The sequence below is a fragment of the Trichosurus vulpecula genome, chromosome 1 (genome assembly GCF_011100635.1).
Source record: "Trichosurus vulpecula isolate mTriVul1 chromosome 1, mTriVul1.pri, whole genome shotgun sequence".
Lineage (NCBI taxonomy): Eukaryota > Metazoa > Chordata > Mammalia > Diprotodontia > Phalangeridae > Trichosurus > Trichosurus vulpecula.
In genome coordinates, this window is record NC_050573.1 from 166904435 (window position 1) to 166930117 (window position 25683).

Sequence of the window (25683 nt, forward strand, 5' to 3'; positions counted from 1 at the left end):
GGCATACCTCTTTGGGAGGAAAGTGCTTTGAAAGCAGTAAAGCACCGTATAAATGTGAGTGTTTGTATCTCTTCCAGTTCCTAGCACAGTGCATGTTTGATGAATGAATACATGAATAAATGAAGAAAGGAAGAACTGGCAAGCATTTCTTCAACCTGTTCTGATATTCCTTTAGTGTTAGCATCTGCCAAGAAATCAACTCCTTTCTTCAAGGGGAAAAAAAAGTATTTGTTTGCACCTTTCCAATAAGCTTATTGTTGCTTGTCAATGATGGGAGTGGGGAGGAGCCCCCAGGAGACTTTAAGTCTAGGCAGCAAAATGGGCATAGGGAAATGTCTAAATTCACCATTTCCATACTACCTACTGCCTCCTCCTCAGCTTTATAATTTATAGAATTAGAATTAAGTACAAAAGAAGAGTCCCAGAAAGAAAAAAAAAAGCTTTTTGCTAATAATTAAGTCTCTTTAATAATAACCTCCATTTTACAGTTGAGGAAACTGAAACAGAGGTTAAGTGACTTGCCCAGAGTCACACAGTCCATGAATGTCTGAGGTTACATTTGAACTCAGGTCTTCTTTACTCCAGGCCCTGCAGCCTGTCCTCTATGCCACCTAACTATTACATAGGCAATTCTGTGGCTGCCTTTCCTGATACACCTGGTAGGTGCTGCTCTTATCTCCATTTTAAAGATAAAGACACTGAAGCTGAGAGTTTAGATGCTTTCCAAAAGGTCAGACAGCTATGTAAGTGTCTGAAGTGAGATTCGAACTAAAGACTTTCTGACTTCGAGCCTAGTATTCTATCCACTGGGCGAAACTGCTTTGCTTTAATGAAGTCAGAAAAGGATAGAATGTGTTGTGAAAAGCAGGTCTGAGTGTATTATCATCATCATCATCCTACAGTTGTTGTGTCTTTTCTTTTTTACTTGTTGATAAGCTCTTTGAAGGAAGATACTGCTACGTACATAACTTTTTATCTTTTCTGATACCTGCATGTTGCACATTGTCGGTTCTTAATTATTTGTACTTGTCACCCCCATTGGAATGTAAGATCCTTCACAAAGGCTTTTAAAAATTGTTTGTATTTGTATCCCTAGTGCTTAGCACATAGTTTGCACTTTGTAAATGCTCGTTAATTGATAGCTGGTTGATATGTTAATGAGGAGGGGAGAGAGACAGAGACAGAGAAAGGGTAGAGAGAGGGAGAGAAGAAAGAATCTGTTTTCCTAACTACCAAGCATGCAACAAGTAAATCAACTCATAATGCCTTGAATGTGACTTGCCAAGTGGTTTTGATTTTTTTAAGAGTACACCTTCTACTATGGGAACATCATTTAACCTCTCTGAGTCTTCATTTCCTCATGTGAGAAATGGGAATTTCCTACATTTCCTACATTACAGGACTATTATAAGGAAAACATTTTGTGTTTGAAGGAGCAGACCTACCAAGCATTGCAAAAAGTTGACAACAATGAAAACAACAAAATAGATCTATCATCTTCTAAAAAGAAATGCTTCCCAACTTTACAACTAAATATATAGGCCAGGCACAATGATGAAATTGAACAAAAACTTAGTTGAGTCTTAGGCTTTAAGTGGCTTGGGGTAGAGATGTCCAGAAAGTATTTTATGGCTCCAGGAGCAATCCAGAGTCAAATATGTAAATAAAATCTTTATATTATACCAGACATTTTCTGAGATGTGGTTTCATTTTGGGATCAATTGACTTCAATTTTCTGATAATCTCCCATAGTAATAATCATAATGTTTGAGTGACAACCAAAGTAAATTCATAAACATAGTATATCTGGAAAGCCATTCTTCATTTGTGAAATTGCTGTCATTTCTTCTTACAAATGATGTGGCAGCCTATTATTACAATAACAACTTCAGGAATTATATGTAGACTCCATATCACTTTTAACAAGTTTGTGTATTGAAGAGTTTTAATAATAGGTTTTATGAAATCGTGAAAACCTACTTTCAGGTGCTTTAAAGATGATGGATATGAAAGAAATTAACATTCTTACAGGCTATGGTTGGTTTGTATTAATGAAAGAAAGGGAAAATTGTTATAAATTCTTGGATGTGTATTTTGGACTTGCTTTTGTATTTTCTGGTAAAGGGGAAAAGGTAAAGTAAATCCTTTTTTAAAATAAATCAAATACTGCTTTTGAAGATCAGAGACATAGAATGGTATGGGCTTCCATTTCAAACAGAAGCAACTATTATTGCCTGTAAAGAATTCTTTTATGGCAGAGAAAATTTAGGACCTTCATTAATAAAACAGCAGAAATGCAGTAAGTATAGTTTAGCATTAGATATTGCTCATTAGTGTGTTCTTCAGCAAGCAGAAAAACCTGGGCAAAGCAGAAAAGAAATAGGTCTTTTGATGGGCCTATACCTAATGGAAGCTTACAGGAAAGTTCCCTAGCTATTGTAGGTTGATGATTCAGTATAGGACCAGAAATGGGGCTGCTGCTTTGGCCCATCATTGAGAATGGTAAAGCTTCCTTACCTTTGCCAATTTAAGAATGATTCCTGTGGGCCTCACCATTCTAACAATTGTTGTCATTCTTATTATCATTATTAATTTTTCGCATTTGCAGAAATGAAGAGATCATACTAGTTTGTCTCTAGGGTATCTTCCAGTTTTCAAACTCTGTAACTCTGCATACGATATTAAATAGGACTGCTGGCATTTGCCTGTACTATTTCTAGGATTAGTCCACTTGCCCTAGTCCATTCCCACACCCTTGGAATCATGTCTTTGATTGCTTAGCAGCTGTGTCTTTCCTGTCTGCACTTGGGGGTATATCTGAGGCCTGGAGCTAGCTTATAACTATCCATGTATTAGAAATGCATCTGCAGGGGCAGCAAGTGACACTGACAGGCTAGAAGGTCATTCAGAGAAGGTTAACCAAGATGTTGATGGAATTCTCACACACGCACACACACACATGAAGTGAATGTGTGTGTCAGTTGAAGAAACTGATCATGTTTGTCCTGGATAAGAGAAGACTTGAGAAGCCATGCTAGCTGTCTTCAAGTACTTGAGAAAGTGTCATGTGGAAGAGAGATTAAATTTTTTTATTTGGCCCCAGACTGCAGAAATGGAACCATTGGGTGGAAATTAAACAAGAGATTTTGGCTTGATATAAAGGAAAACATTTTACTGATGAGAGCTGTCCAGAAGTGGGAGGGGCTGTCTCACTTGTAAGAATTCATCTCTAGAGATCTTATGGGAGCAAGATGTTAAAAGTTGGACAGGATTATTTCTAAGGTCATTTGCTACTTAGATTCTATGATACTTTCAATTTGACCCAGAAGTCCAGGTGAGAAAAGGAGTAGGGGAGAACAAGTCAGAGGAGAAAAGAAAGAAATGATAGTTTGTAAGAACCACAGCTATTTTCCCTAGGAATTATTCCAGTAGATTTGTAATCTCATCCTTCTGGGTACTCCCTGTGATGATGCAGATCCCAGTACATTCATGCCTGTCTATCCTATGCATCTGTTGCCTGTATCCTTCCATTATTCACCACAGAAATCCTTTCTCTTTTTCTCGATATTAGATACTAATGAAACATTTGGGCATGTCCAGTAGTTATCTCTCATTCAAGCTATTTGACCAGACCATTTTTTTTCTGATTACATATTTCTCTAATAACATCCTTTATGCCATTTATCTTCATTTGTAACATGTTATAACCTGTTCACAGCTACCATGCTCTTCTCAATCACTCTTTGGGTGTTCCTCAACCTTCTTTAACCATGGTGGAAGTTGATGAGCCTTTGTTTCAGGGAAAATCTTGGAATCTAAGTGAAATGTGTGACTTTCCAAAGATAATTCAGCCCATTCTCCTTCTGCAGCTCAATTCTGGGCCCAATTAATGTCAATTTAAAGTATCCTAGATTATATGCTTATAAAGTCCATAGCAAGAGTTCTTAATCCTTTTGGCAGTCTGTTGAAGCTATGAACCTCTTCTCCGAATGTTTTTAAGTGCATAAAATAGAATACATAGCATTGCAATTTAAACTATCATATTGAAATACAGTTATCACGGTATTAGAAAATAAGTTATGAGAATGGATCCTAGGTTAAGAACCCCTGAAGCTCCAGAGCTACATAACATAGTCTGGACAAGAGACAGTCCACATCTACTTGATTTTTCATGGGTACATATTTAGACTGAATTCTTTTTGAGTGAATGTGGCTCTCATTTAGGAGCTTTTCTAATGGTCGATGGTTTAATGAAATCAATGTAATGTTATCTACAAACATGAATATCTGGAAGATTTTACCATCTATAGGGAAATCTATCTTTGACTTGAACTCTGCTAAACATTCTTGTGACAGTGACAAAGCTTCTCTTTTAGCGTACATTACCTTATTTTAGGCTATGTTTGATGATAATAATCAGGGAGTTATGAAACAAATTTATCTCTACTGTTTCATATTTCAAGGATTCTTATGAATTTTGACATAGGCATTAGAAATACCTTGCTGAAGAGCCTTTAAGGTTGTGTTTTACTCTCCCAAATCAAGTGTGTTTTTACATTCAATAAATAGTAAACAATTAAATCTTTTCCACTCTATTCCTTTTAGTTAATTTTGTGGCTGTGAAGATGTGATATGTATGCTGTAGAGAATCATCTATGAAAGCCTATTTGTTGCTTTCACAAATACTAACCAAGAATGCCTTTAATGCATATATTATTCTCATAAGTATTTTATAGAAATTGCAAAACATGCATAGGAATTGGTAGTTATTAATGTTCTTGCAATCACTTTTGTTGGTAATAAGGTTCAAGTTTTTTGTTTGTTTTTTTTTTTAATACATCTTTGATATCTCTAATCTTTTTTGTAACTATCTCCAAAATGTATCTCTCCGTGCCCTCAAAACTGCTTCATCTCCAAACTGGACCTTGTATTCCAGCTGTTTTCCCCCCTCTTTGTTTCATTTGGTGCCATTTTTATTTCCTTATGCATCACATATAATATTGTGGTATTAGTTTAAATGTAGGCTTCTGTTGTCTCTGCTGGTATGAATAGCTTGTTATAAACATCCTTACGATAATCTTCCCTTTTAAAAATTTTTTGTTGTCCTCCTTTTAGCTTCTTCCTAAATGCCCTTAAGATGACTTTGCTTAGTTGGGTCTTTTGCATACTTTTTAAAAGTTTCTTGTTCTTTTGTTCTATTTGTTATTTGGTAATTGAATTATATCAGTTCTAATTATATAGTTCTAATCTATGTTAAAGGTCTTTCTGAATTTATTTCCTAACATCAATATCCCTCTTAAGTCAGTTGAAGTTATTTTTAATTATACAGTATATCTTCTCATTTTTATTTTCCTATTTTCATATTAATTTTGATCTTTGATATAATAAGTCAGTGGTCTAACTGGGCAAAGACAGCTGCTTCAGGAATGACTTCTGCATCAGGAATGAGTCATTTCCTCCATATTAAAAAGTCTACACAAAATCCTACTCTAGTACATCATTATGGCATGGAACATGGGTTCTCAAAAGCTGGAGAACAGTGGAGAGCAACAATATCTGGCATATTCTCCCATGCTGGAAGAGTTTCATATATGCTGCCAGCAAAAAACTATGTTGGCTTTTCAAGATCCAAACTAGCTACATATGGAGATATGGAGGTTAATAAAGACTTGTTTTTGATAAGAGAGATGATCAGTCTCTCCTGTCTTCTCACAATTTAGGTACAAAGCTTTCTAAACGTATGGTATTGTGGTAACAATAGAAAAACGAAAGCCCATACACAAAGTTTACATACCCTACTGATGTTTGTTGAAGGCTATTTTACAGTGGCCATATATATACCAGATCACCAAAACTTATATTTTTACGCATTGTGAAGTATGCTTTTTTGGAAGTATGCTTCAAAATAACAAAAAACCAAAAAAGCCATCACTTTGCCTGGTAGTAACATTGTAAACATATACCTGACTAACTCCAAGTAGTCGGACACTATACTTTTCCTTAATCTTACAGCAATAGACTTTGCTCTTTGTGTTTTCTGGATAGGAAATGTTACTTGGTTTAACCAGTCAAGTCATTGAGCTAATTGGGCTTTGGGCAGTTTATTTTGAGTTCTTTGCAGTTTATTATAAGCAAAAAGTATTTTAGATTCATCACCATCCTCAGTCTTAGCAGTTTCCCCTGTAACACAGTAGTGTTTGTAAAGGCTATATCATGTGCTTTCTTAAATGTGTATGTGTACATTTAACGTACTCACAGAGAAACACCATGACCAATGAGTTTGTTTGGCTTGCTTAACTATCTTTCTTTGTTGTAAAGGGGAGCTATTTTGGGAGGATGGATCATTGGAAAGTGACGGTGTTGGACAGTTTGTTCAAAGCATCAATAAAAATGTCTAGTGCATTCAAAGACATAGATACAGTGGCCATAAAAGTGATTTCAAGAATAAGAATGTATTTTAGCTAATGTAATCACAGATCATCAATTTAAAACTATTTGGGACCCTAAAAGTAATCTAGTCTAGCCCTGGAACTTTTGTTGTTGTTGTTCAGTCTTTTCAGTCGCGTTCAACTCTTCATGCCCCATTCGGCATTTTCTTGGCGAAGATACTGGAGTAGTTTGCCCTTTCCTTCTCCTGCTTATTTTACAAATGAGGAACTAAGGCAAATAGGGTTAAGTGACTTGCCTAGGACCACCACAGCTAGTACATGTCTAAGGCTGGATTAGAATTTAGGTCCTCCTGATTCCAGGGCCAGCACTCTATCCACTGCTCCACCTAGCTGCCCTTAGTTCCCTAACTTTACAGATAAGCAGAAAGTTAAGTGACTTAGGATTCCAATCAGTGCTTTCCTCAATGTTTGTTTAGTAATTAGATAGGAAAACAGTTAAAATTGAAGTATCTGTTTTACTTTAATCATTAAATATTAAGCACCTAGGAATTTTAAATCCTACCAAATAATATGGAATTTCCTCCTGTACTAGAAAATCTCATGTTCCTGTGTGACCCTTTTTTAAGAAAAAATGTATTGTTATCTCTTTTTTTCATTGCCTTTATTTCCAAATTTATCCCTTTGAATTCCTTTTCCCAGAGAGCCCTCCCTTGAAACAAAAAACAAATGAAAGAAGAAAGAGTGGGGTGGGGGTGGGGGCAGAATTCAACATGACTAACATGATAATCTTTATTATCACTTACAGCTCCAAATCTTGGATTCTCAGTGTGAAAAATACATAATACCTCCAAATTTTGTAAATACATCACAGATTTGGTTTTGGTTTTTTTTTTTTCCAATACTGTCTCTGCCTTTAGTTTTCATTAATTGACATTTGATTTGAATTTTTTTCAGTCTAAAACTTTAGATAACTGAATTCTGCTTTTTATTGTGACTGAAACTGTAATGCAGGCAGGGACAATTTAATGTTCTTTTTATCTACTACAAGGCCTCATACAGGCTTATTGTTATCACAGCCTCATTAAATACTTTTTGACTTGGATTTAATTGAATTTGTACTACTTTAAAGTAGATGCTGAGCTTAATACTTATAACCCAGAACTCTTTATTAGAAATTGTCTATAATATTATTTCCCAAATTGTGTTTAACTGAATCTTAATGTTCTGTACAGCATGAATAGTGATGCTAAACTTTTAGTGCTAGCAATAGTTTTCTCTGTAAAATGTGAAGTACCAAATTATACATACACCAAAAATATATCTTTCAACTTTTCAGTGACAAAATAAACATAATTTCCTCTAGAATTTCCCCAAGCAGTCAGTATAGTATAGAAGAAAACATTTTGGATATAGAGTGAGATGGTCTAGGTTTCAGTCCTGACTCAGGCTCTTACTAAATGTGACCAAGGGCAAGTTATTTTATAGAACTGTAGTATGCCATATCACACTGATGATACATACTGACCTTGCAATCAGTTGAAACCCCCAGATCTTTTTCATGAAAAATACTATTCAGTTTGTACTTGCAAGGTTGTTTTTTTAATGTAAGACTTGACATTTCTCCCTATTAGATTTCATCTTACTAGATTTGACCCAATATTCTAGTTATTACAGATTTAAACTCTGTCAGCCTGTGTGTTAGCTATACCTCCTTAAAAGCACATGCCTTTATATTCCAGTCTTTTATATAAATGTTAAACAGTAGAGGACTAAGAACTGCTCTCTGGGGAACTTCTCTAGGGAATTCCTAACTGGTTAACATTGAGCAATTAATTATTACTCCTTGTGCCTGACCAAGCAGTTCCAAATCCACCCACCTATATTATCATTTAGCCCACATCTCTTCATCTCATCCACAAGAATACCTATATTTTATCAAAGAATTGGCTAAAGTTATTTTTCCAAATGCTTTGCTAAAATCTAGGCAAACTAAAGCTATAGCATTACCCTGTTTACCAGTCTGGAGACATTCTGTAAAAAGGAAGTAAGGTTAGGGTCACATGATATGTTCTTACTGAAGCTCTGTGATCACATCCTCCTTTCCTAGATATTCAGTAATTTTTCCAACATTCAGAATTAAGTTCATTGGTCTGTGATTTGAAAATTCTACTCTTCTCTTCTTTGAAAATCAGGATGCCAGTTGCCCCACTTCAGCCCTCAACGGTCCATCAGAGATCACTGTTAGCATCTCAGCAGGTGCAAAGACCAGTTCTTTCAGTAGCCAAGGATGTAGTTCATCTGTGCACACTCACCCAACTAGCTCATCAAGGGCAGCTGCGTAGTTTCATGTCTCATTATCTCTTTCACCCTCTTTCTTCTCTGAGCATTTTTCCCCTTCAGAAAGCTTTAAGAAAAAAAAAATTATCAGGGGCAGCCCTGGAGTCAGGAGGACCTGATTTCAAATCCAGCCTCAGACACTTGACACACTTACTAGCTGTGTGAACTTGGGCAAGTTACTTAACCCCAATTGCCCTGCCTTCCCCCCTCCAAAAAAAACAAATAAAAAAACCAAATATAAAAAAATTATCATTCCTACCTAACCCCTAGCCTTCCTTCAGAGCTTAGCTCAAGTACCACCTTCCAGTGAAGCCTTTCAACTGGTTACCTTGCATTTACTTTATAGATCTTTTATATTTAACTAGATAAGTACGCATTCTCTCTTCTGATGGAATGTAAGCTTCTTCAGGACAGGGACTGTTGTTTTGCTTCTGCCTTTATATCCTTAGTGCCTTAGCACAGTGCCTGACACATAAACACCCTTAATAAAGACTTGCTGATTGATTCTGAATTTTAGCTCTCCTAAGAGAACTAGGCCACACTTTGCTTATTTTTTCGTTAAATACCTAGAACAGTACATAATAATAACTTCATATAACAGGTACTTAATCAATGTTGAATTGAATGGAAAAAAAATTTCTTCTCCCTGCCTTTGTTTTCACCTTGTATACCACTGGATTTGGAGTTGGGGATGAGGTTCAAATCCTGCCTCAGACACTTATCGACTCTGTGACCCTGGGCAAGTCACTTATTTGTACCTCAGTAGCCTCCTCTGTAGAATAAGAGTTTGAGTTTGATGGCTTCCAAAGTCTCTACCAGCTCTAAATGTATGATCCCTCTGATCTTTTTGTACTACTGTCATCAAAACTATTTGTTATATTACATACTGAAGCAAATGAACACGGTAGTATTTGATAAGCCTGAAGACTAATCTGCTGGGGGTAAAGACTCACAATAAAAACTACCTGGGGAAACTAGGAAGAAGTCTGACAGAATTGTATTCAGACCAAAATCGTGCTAGATACACTACAGCAAATTCCAAATGGATACCTGACCTAGATCTAAAAGATCACATTATTAACAAATTAGAGGTGAAAGGAAGAAAATTTTTTTTATAGCTACAGATAGAGGATGAGTTCATGACCAGACAGGGATAGAGAGGAACACAGAACATAAAATGGACAATTTTGATTACATGAAATTGAAAACTTTTTGCACAAACAAAATCAAATTAAAATTAAAAAGGAAACAGCCAACAGGAAGGAAATCTCTGTAGCAAGTGTCTTTGATAAAGATGTGATACTCAGTAAATATATAAAATATACAAAATGAATATATAAAAATGATAGCTATCCTTCAATAGATCAGTGATCAGAGGATATCACTTGGCATTTCTCAAAGGAAGAAATCCAAATGATCAACAACCATGGAAAAAAAAAATAATCTAAATCTCAATAATTATAGAAATACAGATTAAAACAACTCTGAAATTCTATCTCATACCTATTAGATTGCCAAAGACCAAAAAAAAAAAAAAGTTAATTGTGAAGGGTTGCAGGAAGAAAGTCAGGTGGTGGAGTTGTGAACTAAGCCATTCTAAAAAGTAATTTGGGTTTATGCCCCCAAAGTCACTAAACTGCACATACCCTTTGTTCTAGAAATAAAAGGTAGTAGGCTGCCTACCTAACTGAGGGTCTACAGAGCTGTTGTGCTGACCTCATTGTTGTATTCCTGTTACACTTGGCCAATATACCAGCACCATGCCAGGAAGTTTCACTTCCATTTGAATTGTCTTAGAAAGATTCTGAAGATCACCTGGCAAGATAAGTTACCAGACACTGATGTCCTTTCTCAAGCTGGATGGTGAAGTATTCAAACTCTACTGCAGAGAATGCAACTCTGATGGGCTGGCCACATTGTTTGAATGCCAGATGTGTTTGCCTAGAAGACTATTTTACAGAGAACGCACAAAAGGCAAGCACTTATATGGACCCTCTCAAGGTCTCTCTGAAGAATTTATGAATTGAATGTGAGACATGGCAGACACTGGCACAAGACTGCCCAGCATGGCATGCCCACATCAAAGAAAGAATTTTGCTCTATAAGCAAAGCAGAATTGTAGTAGATGTGAGATGTGCAAATTTAGAGACATCTATATTTCAAATATTCATATGGACCGTTTGTGCCTAACCTTGTGGTAGCCTTCTGAGCTCCTTAAGGTAAAAGTCTGATCAGCCACAGTCAGACACATTGCACCTTCACCTTGGCATATTGATGTTATTTATTTTGGTCTTCTTTGAGCATGAAGGACAACAACTAACCAAACAAAGAGATCAACAAAAAATAAAAAAGACCTACATGTATAAAAATATTTATAGCAGTTCTTTGTGTTCTAACAAAAAACTGGAAACTAAGGAAGTGCCAGTAATTGGAAAATAAATGAATAGTTATGGTATATGAATATAACAGAGTGTCGTGCTGTAAGAAATTATGAAAGGGGAGTTTTCAGCTAAACCTTGGAAGATTTGTGTGAACTGTTGAGGTGAGAACAATTTATATAGTAGCTACAGTGTTGTAAATGTAGATAGAGCATCTGTTAGAGCATTGATGATGTGCCATGCACTGTACTGAGAATTAGGAATACGAGTACAAGCAAGCAAGACAGTCTCCACACTCAAGGAGTTTGCTTTAGAATGGGAGAAGAAAACCCACAAAGATGGGCTATGAAGCAGGTGCCATGAGCACATACTGTAGAGTTGGTGTGAAGGCCTGAACTTGGTGAGATAAGTTAAAAGAAATACTAAGGGTGTAGTCTCAGGTACAGGGATTTTTGAAATGAAGGAGAAATTGAGGATGAAAGGAAAAACTTGGAAAGACTTACGAACTCTCATCAGTGCAATGACCAACCATGTTTCTGAAAGAACACTGATAAAGCATGCTGTTCACCTCCTGAAGCAATGGTGATGGGCCCAACGTACAGAGTGAAACGTATATTTTTGGGAAAGGTAGATGTGTGGTCATGCTTGTGACCGTTTCCTAAACCAATCTTATGTGTTTCTCCTTTCTGTTCCAGGGAGTCTATAATATACTTGATGATGATAATTTTTTTCCTGACTCTGTTGATCTTTACACAAATAATTACACTTATGCCCTTTGGCTTCTAGATTTCCTCACAAGGACTTTGATTCTTAATATAAAAATACTGCTCTCCTATTCTCACATCCTTGGGAAATCTTATGATTCTGCTCTTATAGGTCTCTAAAATGTGTGGTGTACTCTGTCATCTACTTTACAATGCTCTAATAGAACTGGATTGTTTCATATGAAACAGTGTGTCCCAACCTGAAGATTTCTTAAGTTTTCCTTATTAGTTTCTTAAGATAAAAGACTGTCCTATGCAATTACTCCTACAGTCTCAGAATTCTTTATACTTAGTTTGTGTATAATAAGAAAAAGAAAAATCTGTCCTCTGAGTGCATTGTGGTATAGAGAGGATAGCTTTAGAGTTGGAGCCAGTAGCCCAGGTTCAGATCCTGAGGCTTCTCTTTGCTGCCTATATATGATTTTGGAAAGGTCACTTGATCCTCTTTGGACTTCCTTTGTCTCATCTGTAAAATAAGAAGCTGACTAGATAATCTTGAGGGTCTCAGATCTAAATACTTTTAGAAACTTTTAAATGCTCTATAATTCTTATGGTATTAGTATGCATTTATCTATTTGCCAGCTTCCATAGTTCATTGTCAGATCAGTTTCACTTTAGCAAAACTACAAAGTTTGCAGTCGCCATTGCCTGTACTTCAGTTTTGAGAGTTTCATGATCACTACACATTCTTTGTTATGGATGAGGAAAATAAATGATGAAATAACTTCCCTTTTACTTTCATTGCTGGAGAAGTTTTCAGCTTTCAAAGTTGAATTTTCTTTATTTCCATTTGTAAGGCAGGAGGTCATTTTATTAAAACCAAAGGGAGATACTGGGAAAGAGAATATGCCAGAGGCAAAATCATCCATCCTGAGTCCTTAGTGTTCATAGACACCCCATCCAAATCAGTTTCTAATAACATGTTAGCCAATTCTTTATTTTCCACTATTATCTAATTTATAAATAATCTCTAATAGCCAGGTGTTTGGGGATTTAAAAGAAAGATTGAAGTCAATTTTTCCTCCATTAATATTCTTACCTTTAACAATAGTAATAATAACCAGCTCCTATATAGCACTTTGCTTTGCAAAGCACTGTGTGCATGTGCGTGCGCATACGTGTGTGTGTGTTCTCATTTGATCCTTACAACAATCCTATGAATTAGTTGCTATAAGTATCCTCATTTTACAAATAAGGAAGCTGGAGCTAAGAGGTTGAGTATCTTAAGTAGGATTCAAACTCAGGTCTTCTGGACTCCAAGTTCAGTGCTTTAGCCACTATACCACCTATGCTTAGGAGTTTGCGCAAAAGATGGATACCACCTGAGAATGAGGAAGAGAAGCAGTGGCATGAAGACATAGAAAGCTAGGACATACTTGAGGATGTAGAACAGCAGGGGGCTAAAATTGTCTGGGGAATATATTTCAGCTTTTCAGTCTTTTGCTGCCTCTTTATTACTTACAATAGTCTACCAGCTTCTGGTTACCAAAGGTTTGGAGTTGTTTTTTAAGCCAGTTAACTTCTATAGATTATCAGCATACAACTAGGTATTTGATTTACTTTTATAAAAACCATTCGGTAGCTCTTTAATGTTTCATTTTGACCAAAGAAAAGTACATTGTGAGATATTTATAGTACTTTTTTGTGTCTATTTTTATCAATAGACTGGGACTAGTAACTGATTTAGGGCAAAGGGGTTAAAAACAGGAAATGTGGTTTTTTAAGTGGGTAGTCTCTCCAGAGAGTTTCCAGAGTTTATGATTTCACCTAATGTTGTCTGAAGAATACTGTGCTTCAAAACAACATTGGGTAGAGTACCTTGAAATCAGCCTCAACTTAAAGGAGGGATATTTCCAATAATGGCAGGAAATTGCTCATGGAAAAGGTTTGCATTCTCCGTATAAGTTCAAATGATATTGACCAGAAATTTTCTAGCAGTTGTTTTCTATAATCAAAGAGTAATGTTTTTTCCCCAACTTTGTTTTTTTTTTAAATGTAATCAAATTATCTAAAAATTGGGTTTAAATTTTAATAGGTTTCCTTTAACTTTTTCCATTATTTAAAGATGAAAGTTATCATTTTTACAAAAGGTTTTATCATGGCTTTTTATAAATGAAAAGAAAAAGATTTTCAGTAGATTAATCAATCAGACCTTTATTGAGCCATACCTACTAGATGCCGGGCACAGTGCTAGGCACTGGGAATGCAAAGACAACTAAAATGGTCCCTACCCTTGGGGAACTTGGATTCAGTCAGGGAACAGATGAGCATAGATAAGTTGCATAGAAAATAGTCTCATAAGAATAGTGGTAGAGGGGGAGGACCAGCAGCTAGGGAAATTAGGAAAGGCTTCATGAGCAGAGCTTTGCTTACTATGACTTGTGGAGGTTTGATGGGAACTAGGGATAGAACAGGCACTGTGGAGGAGGAGGACATGTATTAAATGCATATTTCTTTCAGAGTGACCATTCTGGACAAGAACCTGCCCTGTATCTTTCCTCAAGTTACTAATCACAGTACTTGTCTCTTGTATAGTATCACATGATGAATCTAGGAAAGCAAGAACAGTAGTTTTAGTCTTTTAATACTTATCTTTTGACGTTATGTAGGTACCATAAAGCACATAGGCTCTCTGTTTACAATCAGTTACTTCTGCTCTAACTTCACCCAAGTTTCTTTCCTGATCTTGCGTCTCTGAAGGTAGCTGTTACACCTTTAATGAGCAGGGTTTGGTATTCATAATATTCTGTAGCCTTCTACATATACCATTTGTTTCTTCATTGCTTTTTGGGTGACCTGCAGTTTTGATTTCATAAAGATTGTGGTATTTCACGATGACAGGATTTTAGAATTAGAAGAGACCTCAGTCCAACCCATACCTAAAGGGAATCTCTGCTAGAACATTTTAGAAATGGTTACCTATCCCTCCCTTGAAGACTCCAATGAGAGAGATCTCCAAGGACCTCCTCCTCCCAAAACAGGCCATTCTACTTTCGGACAATCCTAATTGTGAGGAAGTTTTTTGTTTTGTTTTGTTTTGTTTTTCCTGGCCTAAATTTTCCTTTCTTCAGTTTTCATCCATTCCCTCCACTTCTGCCCTAATAAATCTAATCCTTTTTCAGCATGATACCTTGTTATGTATTTGAAGACAACTGTTATGTCTTTCCCCTCCTTTGAGTCTTTTTTTTTCCAAGCATCCCAATTTTTCCCAAACATCCCAATTTCCTTCAGCAGATGTACAGCCATGTAGCATCACCAAAAGTATATTGGTGTTGAAATATGAGTTTATTTTTTAGAGAGAATCTTATGGTCCTTGAAAACCCTTTATGATTCCCCAAATCCAGTTCAGTAAGCATTAATAATCCAAATTATTAAGGATCAGCAGCTTTATGTGGCAGGGCCTAGGGATACAAATACCAAACTATACCTGCCCTCAAGGAAGCTATATGAAATCCAAACTATTGTCTTTCTACCAATAAATTCTTTGCCCAGTTTACTATTTACTTGCAGTGTCTGTAGAAGCTATTTGTATTGGTGAGACAACACTATGGACTGTCCATCTAACTATAAATAATAAGCTATAGGTCATTTTGTCCACTTGGTTCATTCTAAGTGAAAATATAAGCTGTATTCTCACATAATTATGAGTCCCATTTGTGAGGTTCTACAGTGTTCCAAGGCTAGATGTCATCAACGCAATGTAAATGTTCCCCACAAAGAGGATCATCTGGAGGACCACACCATCTCTAGAAGATCACACCCTCTGTAGTAGGAATCCATAATCTAAAAAGGTCAAGGATATCTTTGACAGTCTGGGGAAGCCTATAACTCCTACTAAAAATAATATGTTTAAGTGCAAAAAGTGAAATACCTAAGATTACAAAGGAAACTGATGATATTGAAATACAGTTATCAAAATGTTTTTTTTAAAGTTCACAGTCCCCAGGTTAAGAACTCCTGATCTATAAGAAAACTTTCTATTTGGTTTCTGAACTGTGTGTCTTCCATGACAGTAGCGTGCACTTTTGACATACATGTCTTCCTCTTTTCTATGACTTTACTCAATATGAGCAGAGTACTTTTGTACAAATGTATCAGTTTTTGTATAAAAACATCTTTTGAAAGTACGTCTTAACTATAATCAGTATAACCTTTTGAGATAGAAGATATCAAATTTGGAAAAGTTACATTCAGTTCTTATCAAGCACAACAGCTCATCACTCCTCTTTTCCACTTTAGCTTTTCTGGTTGGCCTTAGGTAATCTGCACATAGCTTAAGAGCTAGAATGTTCTCTATGGGATATTAAAAGGATTCTTTCTAGATGTAAGATTGTCACTTTCATTTAAAAAGGGGTTAATAGGTAAGGCTGGTCATACAGGCATTCATTTCTTGGCCCACAGAGTCAAGTGTCCCACATGGTTCTTTTATTAGTAGATTATGTGATCAAGAAAAATGATGACAGTAATGTAAAATTGATTGCTTCCCCAGAAGTAGTAAATGTCATGTGAGAAAACAGTCAGCAGTGGTGAAAACATTTGTACAAAGTTGGTTTACTGGAATCTCACCCAGAAAGGAGAAATCTACAATTGTTGCCCAGAGCAAAGACAAGCTATGTTGTCTCTCCATGGGGAATTTCCAAGGCAGAGTTGTCTTTCATACTTTAGTACTAGGTTATTGGCTAGATGATGTGGTAGATAGATATTATGTGGGTAGGGGCACTTTTTTTTTTCAAATAGCACAACATTCTTATTTTTACACTGAAGCAGACACATACCTACAAATGTTCAGAAACTTTTTCTCATATTCATATGTTATTGGGTTTTTTTTTTAAAACCTGGAGGGAAACTCTGAAAGTAGGATTTCTTACTACATTATAACACTAGTCCTTTTCTCTAGCTCAAAAAACTGATTATTTTACTTAGCCTTCCCTAACAATTACCCCAGGTCAGAGCAAGTACACTTTACCTTTATTAGCAGCATCATTGATAGAGTGCTGGATTTAAAGCTAAAAAAACCTAGGTTTAATTCTGGCTTCTGTTATTTACTAGCTATGTAACCATAGACAAGCCACTTAGTTTCTCAAAACTTCAGTTTTTTCATCTGTAAAATGTAAAGGTCCTATACTATCTACTTTACAGGGTTGTTTCAATACTCAAATGAGACAATGTCTATAAAGAACTTTGCAAAATTTTAAAGTGATGATTATCATCATCATCGTCATCTATAGCATAAATAGCATGGCATAGTAGAAAAAATACTGAATTCATCATTAAAAGGCCTGGTTCTGAATCCTGACTTGTCTATTACTAGCTTTAATCAAATAAAATATTTGTAAATCACTTAGCACAGTACCTAGCAAACAGTAAGAGCTATATAATTGTCTTTGCACATCAAAATGAAAGAATCAACCTCCCAACAAAAATCTCTAGCTGTAAGTTCTATAAGGTGAGGAGTTCTTAGCTAGGGTCCTTGAACTTCCCCCGCCCCAATTTAATAACTGTATTTCAACAAAATTGGTATCCTTTGTAATCCTAAAATAATTAATTTCATGAATTTAAAAAACATTATTCTGAGGTGGAGTAAAAGACTGCTGAAGAGCTCTGTGGCACAAAAAAGATGGAGAACCCCTAGACTAGTTTACTAATTGAAATTTAAATACAGTAGCCCTTCATTTAGTTAAGTGATGTTATCCCTATAAACTTGAAACTTCTTCAAATTGCTCTTTGAAAGAATGTGTATTTTTTGTAACAAATTCCAAACGTTTTACCAAAAAACCCATGATAGAATTACAAGAGGAAAAAATACCTTTGTCTGTTCCTTGGTATGTTCCTCATCAAGACTACCCCTCAGTACTTTTCCAGCCCTTACCCCTGCCTTGATTTCACTTTCTATTTTCTCTGTCCTCAACCTAGTAGTTGGCACTATCCTCTTCTCTTGAACCTTTGCCTCTTTGGCCTATTCCTACCCCTCTCAGATACTTACTAGCTGTGTGATCCTGGGCAAGTCACTTAACCCTGTTTGCCTTAGTTTCTCATCTGTAAAATGAGCTAGAGAAGGAAATAACAAACCACTCCAGTATCTTTGCCAAGAAAATCCCAAATGGGGTCATGAAGAATTAGACATGACTGAAACTACTGAACAACAACTTCATGGCTGTGACTATCCACTACACCGCCTAGCTGCCAGACTTTCAATATATTCTTATCCCTCCTCAAGCATCCTATATCCCTCCCTTCCATCATTTTTCAGTTGCAGAGCTTGCTTCCTACCTGACTGAGAAATTTGAGACCATTTGGTGTTGAGTTCCCTCTTCTCCCATTCTGTTCATCTCAGAACACCTTAACGTCATGTCCTGCTCTCTCCTTCTTCCTTCCAGTCTCTAACAAGGAGTTGGCCCTTCTTCTAGACAAGGCCAACCACTTTACATGTACACTTGTTCCCATTCCCTCCTGCCTTCTCCAGCATCTGTATCTTCAATAATCCCCTTTCCTTGGGATTGTCAACTTCTCCCAAACAGCTCTTTCCTTTCTTCTCTTCAAACATGCCCAGATCCACCCCCATCCTTTAAAAAAAAAAGTTGAATGACTAGATGTATGTAAGGAAGACTTTGTTACCCTTTTTAGTGTTCAGTTTCTCAGGATCCGTGGCCATGGCAATGTCTGGTTTCCAGGTGTTATATAATAACTCCCAGAATAGCCCCAAGGATCCTAGATAGTAATTCCTGGAATCATAGTGACAGACAGTCCTACTGAGGCTGCACTGTGAGATAAGGGGTGACATAATGTGATATTTACTACACCTGTGCAGAATGGCGATATTGTTAAAGCTAACCTGTGAGGCTGTTGTTGGCAAGATGCCTTCTTTTCCTGTTGCCCTATAAAGCAAGTAGGCACTGGTCAGTGAGTAGGGAAAACACAGGGAATCTGTGTGTGGCTTGACTGGCCCCTGTCAAGGCTTGAGGGAAATGTATAGGGGAATATGACAGTGTAATGCTGTGTGTGCCTCAACCGGCCACCATTGAGGCTTGAAGGGATTTAGGGGAGTACACAAGCTGTGCCTGTCAATTGATCCCATCGAGAAGTAGGGGTAGTTGCCTCTCCCTGCCCCTGCAAGAAAGGTGATTAGGGAAGAAACTGGTATTCCCATTATCAGCAACCCTTCTGAGGAGACTAGACTAGAATAAAATAAGATTATTAACCCCTCTGAAGCCATCTTCCTGTCCTTCCTGTCTGACCAGATCAAGAGTGAACCTGTTAGAGGCTGGAGTCTAAAAACTCCAGTGCCTACTGTGTGTTATCTGTGAAACACTGGACCATGGGTAGAGAACCTGCAGCCTTGAGGGCACATATGGCCTTCTAAGTCCTTGGGTGCAGCCTTTTGACTGAATCCGAGCTTTACAGAACAAATCCTTTTATTAGAGGGATTTGTCCTGTGAAGTTTGGATTCAGTCAAAGGGCTGCACTTGAGGACCTATATGGCCTCAAGGCCACAGGTTCCCCACCCCTGAACTAGACCCCACCATCCATCTCCTCAAGCTATCATTCTGTTTCTCCTCCCCGTTTTTGCCTCCAAATTCCTTGAAAAATCTGTATATATGCGTTGCCTCTATTGCGTCTCCTCTCCCTCATTCTTCAGCCCGTTGCAGTCCAGCTTCCAGCCTTATCATGTCAATGTCACTGCTTTGGTCAGTTACTGGTGACATCTTAATGGGTTTTTCCCAGTTCTAACCCTTGTAGACTTATTTGCTTCATTTCGCATTATCGACCAACCTTCCCATCTGAATGCTAATGAATTTTTACATTCCTACTCTCTCCTTGTTCTCCTTTTACCTGTCTCACCATCTTTTTCAGTCTACTCTGTTGGCTTATCATCCATATCACCCCTCCCCCTGCAAAAAAAACTGTAGAATTTCCCCAAGGTTCTGTCATAGGCCTTTCTCTTTTCTCTCTTTACAGTCTCTCCCTTGATAATTTCATCAGCTCTCATGGGTTTAACTGTTTACACTCAGATTACTCACAGATCTATACATCCTGCCCCATCCTCTCCCCTGAGCTTCAGTTCCTCACTACCAATTGCCCATTGGTCATTTCAAACTGGAGGCAGCTAGATGGTATAGTGAATAGAGAGAGAGCCGGGTCTGGAGTCAGAAAGATCTGACTCTAACTTTACCCCTCAAACACTTACTAATTGTGTGACCCTGGGCAAGCCACTTAACCTCTGTCTGCCTTAGTTTCCTGATCTGTAGAATGGAAATAGTAATAGCACCTATATCCCAGGATTGTTGTGAAGATAAATCAGATATTATTTATAAGGTGTTTACCACAGTGCCTGGCACATAGTTGGTGCTTAATAAATGCTTATTTCCTCCATTTCTTCTTTCCAACTGAATGTCCCAAAGATATCTTAAACTTAGGATGTCAAAAACTGAATTTATTATCTTTCCCCCAAATCAGAGTTTCTTAATCCTAACCTGTGTATGTGTGTGTCATAGACCCCTTTGGCGTTCCAGTAAGTTCTAGAATGCCAAAGGACCACTTCTCAGAATAATGTTTGTAAATGCATAAAACACATAGAACTGCAAAGGAAAACAATTATATTGAAATACTGTTGTCCAATTATTTTTTTAAAAAAAGTTCATGTACTCCAAGTTAAGAACCCCTGCCCTAATCCCTCCTCTTCCAAACTTACCTACTTCTTTCAAAGGCATGATCATTATCCTTCTTATCTCCCAGCATTATCCTGACCACCTCAATCAGCATCGCATATCTGGATGTGTTGTTTCATTACCCATTTCACACACTTTGGTAGCAGAAGGGACAGAGATGGAGAAGAGCTAGAGACCAGGGTATTGGTAACTATTACATAGGATTTCTGAGCTAAAACTGACCTTTGCTGGTAAATCCCCTCCCCCCTTCATTTGAAAGGAAAACCCAGAGAAGTGAACTGGCGTGCTATAGTCAGTGGCTTATTAGTGACAGCTGAAACCAGATCTCATGTCTCCTCCTACCGATAATCTCTACCACACTGTGGTGACTCCCTTTGCATCCTTCAAGCTAGCTATAATAGGGGAAATGAAATTCTTGAGCTAGAATAAGGATCTCGACTATTTCAGGGTTCTCTTAGCTCCTGCAGGCCCTAGACATATGATGTCCTATTGTCCTATTGCCTAAACCCTTTCCACTACTGCTCAGACATATCTCTCCTTCATCATAATCTTCACTTTAAAGGGGCTTACAAAATAGACAAAATATAATACTTTTTGTAAAAGATATGAATTTTTAATAAAATGTTAGTTACAGTATTAAGGCCTATGAATTATTATTAATAACTCTCTAGTATTGTCTCAGTTTGAAAACTTTTTTTAACCAAGCAATTAGATCACACTGCAGACTCTTTTTATTTTACATCTCCTTCACCAACTTGCATATGCGGAAATGCTTTAGACAACCAGTGCATTTACTATATGATCTTCAACAAATTGAAACAAACTTTCTCCTAAAACTAAGTTCTTTAAGATTGCGTGACTGTGAGGACCTGCTGTATTTTTTGAGCCTATATCCAATTATTTTATATGAAATATAGCCACATGTACTAAGGGAGGGGAGGGGAAGTGATCTGTAACCATTCATTAGCTCAGGGTAAGTGACAATTTCTACTGAGAGTATAACAGAATACTGAATACTGTATCTACTGTCCATGTGTCTTCTTGGACAGATAAGTTATTGGATTTTTTGTTTATATTTGCAAACCATGAAAATATATTATTTATAGAAAATATCAGTATTTCACTGAACCTTCTTCCTTTCTTTTCCAAAGTGTCAAGTTAATGCTTTAAAATTTTCATTGAACTCTTCCTGACCTGTTTTGTGATGACAAAGGGCTCTATTTTTGGTCATCCTGAGGACCACAAGTTATTTCTCTTCTCTTTTCACAATGAATGTACATATAATATATGTACCTCCAAGGTACAGTAGTTTAAGTTGTTTTGAGAAAGAAATGGGTAGCATTAATTTATACTTTATCTTTTCATTAGCAAAAAACTCCATCATAAAATAGAATTATTGCTTGTCCAAGGTTAAAGCTAGTTGTGTGTGTGTGTGTGTGTGTGTGTGTGTGTGTAAATCCATGCAAAACTTGTGGTTTTTCTAAAATTAGTAAGCTCACTATTTTTTTTTTTGTTTCTGTCAGCTAAACTATGGTTGTTTTAGTTGAAAGTATCCTAAACTTCTGTTCTTTCTACTCACAGGTTTGTCTTTGGAATGTAATTCATTGAGTAATATAAATTTATTTTGTCTTACAGAATCTTTTTTTTTGTTTTAACAAGTGCCTGATGATAGGTTTCTGCCAGTAAATGTTTTTCATTTCAGGGTCAGAGTGGGAGTTTAGTTTGTAGTGTTACTATCAGTAAAGAACACTTCACACAATTTGAAAGCATGTGACATTCTGTTGCCTGATTTTAGTTTTAATTTTCAGTTTTTTAGTCAGCCCCTTAGAAGTCCATTAATGCATCTGCTAGTCTTGCATAGTATTTAAAACTGTTACTGCATTTCTAGTTATCACTTATCAAGCTGTTTTGTAATAGCATCATTGATCATACTAGCCAAACCATACTAGCCATCACCCATTCACTGTTCCTCAGGAACTGCCTCCTCTGATGTCATCCTACCTAATATTTTGTTTTGATAGAACCAGGTAAATGTTAATGTATTACTTTTACTGCATATACTAGGATTTACAGAGAAGTGTCCAAAAATCCCTGTGCCTTTAAATTATATATGCAAATTACAATGAAACTTTTCAACTGAGGAAGATATTATTAAATTATTTATGCTGAATTTAGTTTAAAAATAATTAGGATTTCATTTTTAGGGAGTTAAACTAATGTTTATATCTGGTCTTGACTTTCATGAAGATTACTGTTGGACTCTCTAGGGGCACATAGCAATAATTTGTGAAATGAAAGTACTTCTAGTAATTTTCCATCATTTTGATTTCACTTATGGGACCTCCTCTTTTTCATCAATTTCAAATAAGGTCATTATTTTATATTTCACAATTGTCTGCTGGGAAGAAACCATGAAATTCTGGATCCTACTTGCTATGCTAACCTCTTTATCTCCATTGTACTCTAAATAAGATGTAAATGATGACACTCTTATAAAATATTATGTTTAATGAGGGAATAAAGTCTCAGGGCTTTAGGTGGATCCTCAATGGAAAATGTATTGAAAGACATGGGTAAGAATAACATGGGATGAGAAATATAGAGAGTTATAGAGATAGAAAAAGAACCTACTACAATATATGAAACAGCACCTCAGAAGAAAAGCAGCAGTGTGTTAGTTTAAAATGTTTCTTAGAAGAATCTAAGACTTGATATGTTCGATTTCAACAGATGCCAACTCTGAGCGTTTTTATAGTATCTTCAGCAACACATTAATGACGATGATAATCATGATGACCATGAATATAATAGTTCCCATTTCTATAACTTTTTAAAGTTTACCCAGTCTTTTTCCTGACAGCAATCATGAGATAATAATAATGATGCCTCGCATATATGTATATGTAAATATTACAGATGTGTGTATATATTTATTTTGAGATAGTACAAATATTATAATTCTCATTTGACAGATAAAAATCTGAAGTTTAATGAAGTTACTAAATGTCAGAACTGGAGTTTGAAACCAGGTCGTCTGACCCCAAACCTGGCATTCACTCTTTCCCCTATGCCTAATTTCTATCTTGGGTCGAAGATTCCGGGGAATCTCCTTGAAACAATACTGATCTCCTAAAACTTAGATCTCTGTAATTTAGGGTATTTTGCTAGCTTTATTTATATTGTTAATAGTGGAAATTATTCTAAATTAGTCTTCTGATTCAGTTAACCCTTCCACATCGTGGAGGTTAGGGGCATGGCACTCCTACGATCTGGAAAATGTACATAAAATATTTTGGCCCTCCCTTTATACCAGAAAAGAAGTCTGAATTTTTTCTTTTTCATTTATGAGGTATTTACAGTACTTTACTGTAAAATTTGGGTTGATGTTATACAATACTATACATATATTTTATGCATTTCTGAGCTTCTAAACTTTTTCTCTGTCATCTGCTGGCCTTTGTATGTCATCTATGGCTTCTGCAAAACTCCCAAAAAAATTCCTATTTCATTTCTTCTACCAACACGCAATATAGCAGAACCGTGATAGGGAAAGTCATGATGTGGAAGGGATAACTGTATTTGTTTTGGTGTTACCTTGAAATTTAAATGAACTTGTCCCTTAGAAATTTTCCACGATGTATTTCTATGGTTTACTACCCTTGTGAGCCCTGAAGGTATGCTGAACCTTATTTATTATGAAAGCTCTGATATGCTACATATCTGGAGTATCAGCATTTTGCTAGAAGTTTTTCTGTTTAACATAAGAGAAATAGTAAATATTAACCAATATCATAAATATTGATATTTATATTTTAAACATCCTCATAATAATTTTTGATAGTGAACTCTTGGGGGCAGGGAGAAATTGACCCCCCAGTAGACTTCTTCTATAAAAATATTAGTAGTCTTATAATCATGAATACAGAAGTTTTTCTTAAAGCTTGTGTCGTAATATCAAAATTCTTGGAATTACCATCTATAAGAACTTGATTTTGGCAAAGACAAAATTCAACACTCAAGAACAGAAATATAGGTTGACACATAAAGTAATCCTACAGATCTGACCATGTCACTCACCTCCTCAAGAAGCTTCAGTGTCTCCCTGTAATTTCTATGATATAATACCGACCCCATTTGGAATTTAAAGCCTCTCGTAATCTGATTCCAACCTATTTTTCCAGATTGATTTCTCATATTATTCTCCTTCACTCATTGTGAATACCACTCAAACTCGTTCACTTGGTTAATTTTTGCAGTTTTTCTTCTCCATCCTCTGTTTTTTTGCACCCTCCCCAGACCTCTTCTCCCTACATGACTAGAACACTCTCTGTCCTCACCACCGCCTCATAAAATCCCTAGTTTCTTCACTAATCACTTCCAGTAGGAAGCCTTTCTTGAACATCAACCCTATCTATGCCCAGAGGTCAGTATTTTTCCCCGGCCTAAATTACTTCACATTTACCTTGTATTTTCATTTACTTATTTGTGTGCATGTTCTTTCCCTCTAGTATGTACCTATTTAATAAACACAAGATTAAATCAAGTGGAATTGAATAGCTGCATTATTTTGTCATTGGCCTTTTAGTTAGCAACATAGCTACAGCATTGTTATAGGATATTTTTTATATAGTATAGAGATGCATATATACATACAGCATGAAAGGGACATTTGTAATGTCAGTTTTGAAGCAAACCTACTGGAAAAGTTATGCAGAAGCCTTAGGCATACAGAAAGATGACAATATTGTGATGGGAACTCCTGGCTTATTTAACCTTTATCTGTAAGGAAATGTTCCTTTCACCATTTGGTTCTGAAAAGGAAATACATTGCGGTAGTATGACTTTCTCTTTCTCCCTAAGTAACTTTAAAGTAACAAAAAAACCATAGTTTTTTGTGCAGTAGTACTGTAACGGAGAAAACATGCAATTTGGATTTCTATGAATGCCTTCTTTCCTTCTCTATTTTGGTTTTAGGTGTCAGAAATTATTTAAAAGAAGCATTGGTTAATATAATAGCTGTGCATGCAGAGGTAAGTGTCTTTACCTGTTTCTTTATAATTGGTATGGACATTTAAATCTTTTACCCTGCTCATCCCACTCCATTTAAATACAGCTGTCTAGGTATATATGTGTAATATATGAACATTAT

At 36.3% G+C, this 25683-nt stretch overlaps 1 protein-coding gene across 2 annotated transcripts in view; it reads left to right on the forward strand.

Moving 5' to 3' along the window:
- Positions 1-25683, forward strand: part of EXOC2 (exocyst complex component 2) — a 228324-nt gene that overhangs the window by 183862 nt on the left and 18779 nt on the right. For both annotated transcript variants that reach the window (XM_036755919.1, XM_036755909.1), the window contains one exon: positions 25509-25564. In XM_036755919.1, coding sequence (XP_036611814.1) covers positions 25509-25564 — 56 coding nt within the window. The remainder of the gene's footprint in view (positions 1-25508; positions 25565-25683) is intronic.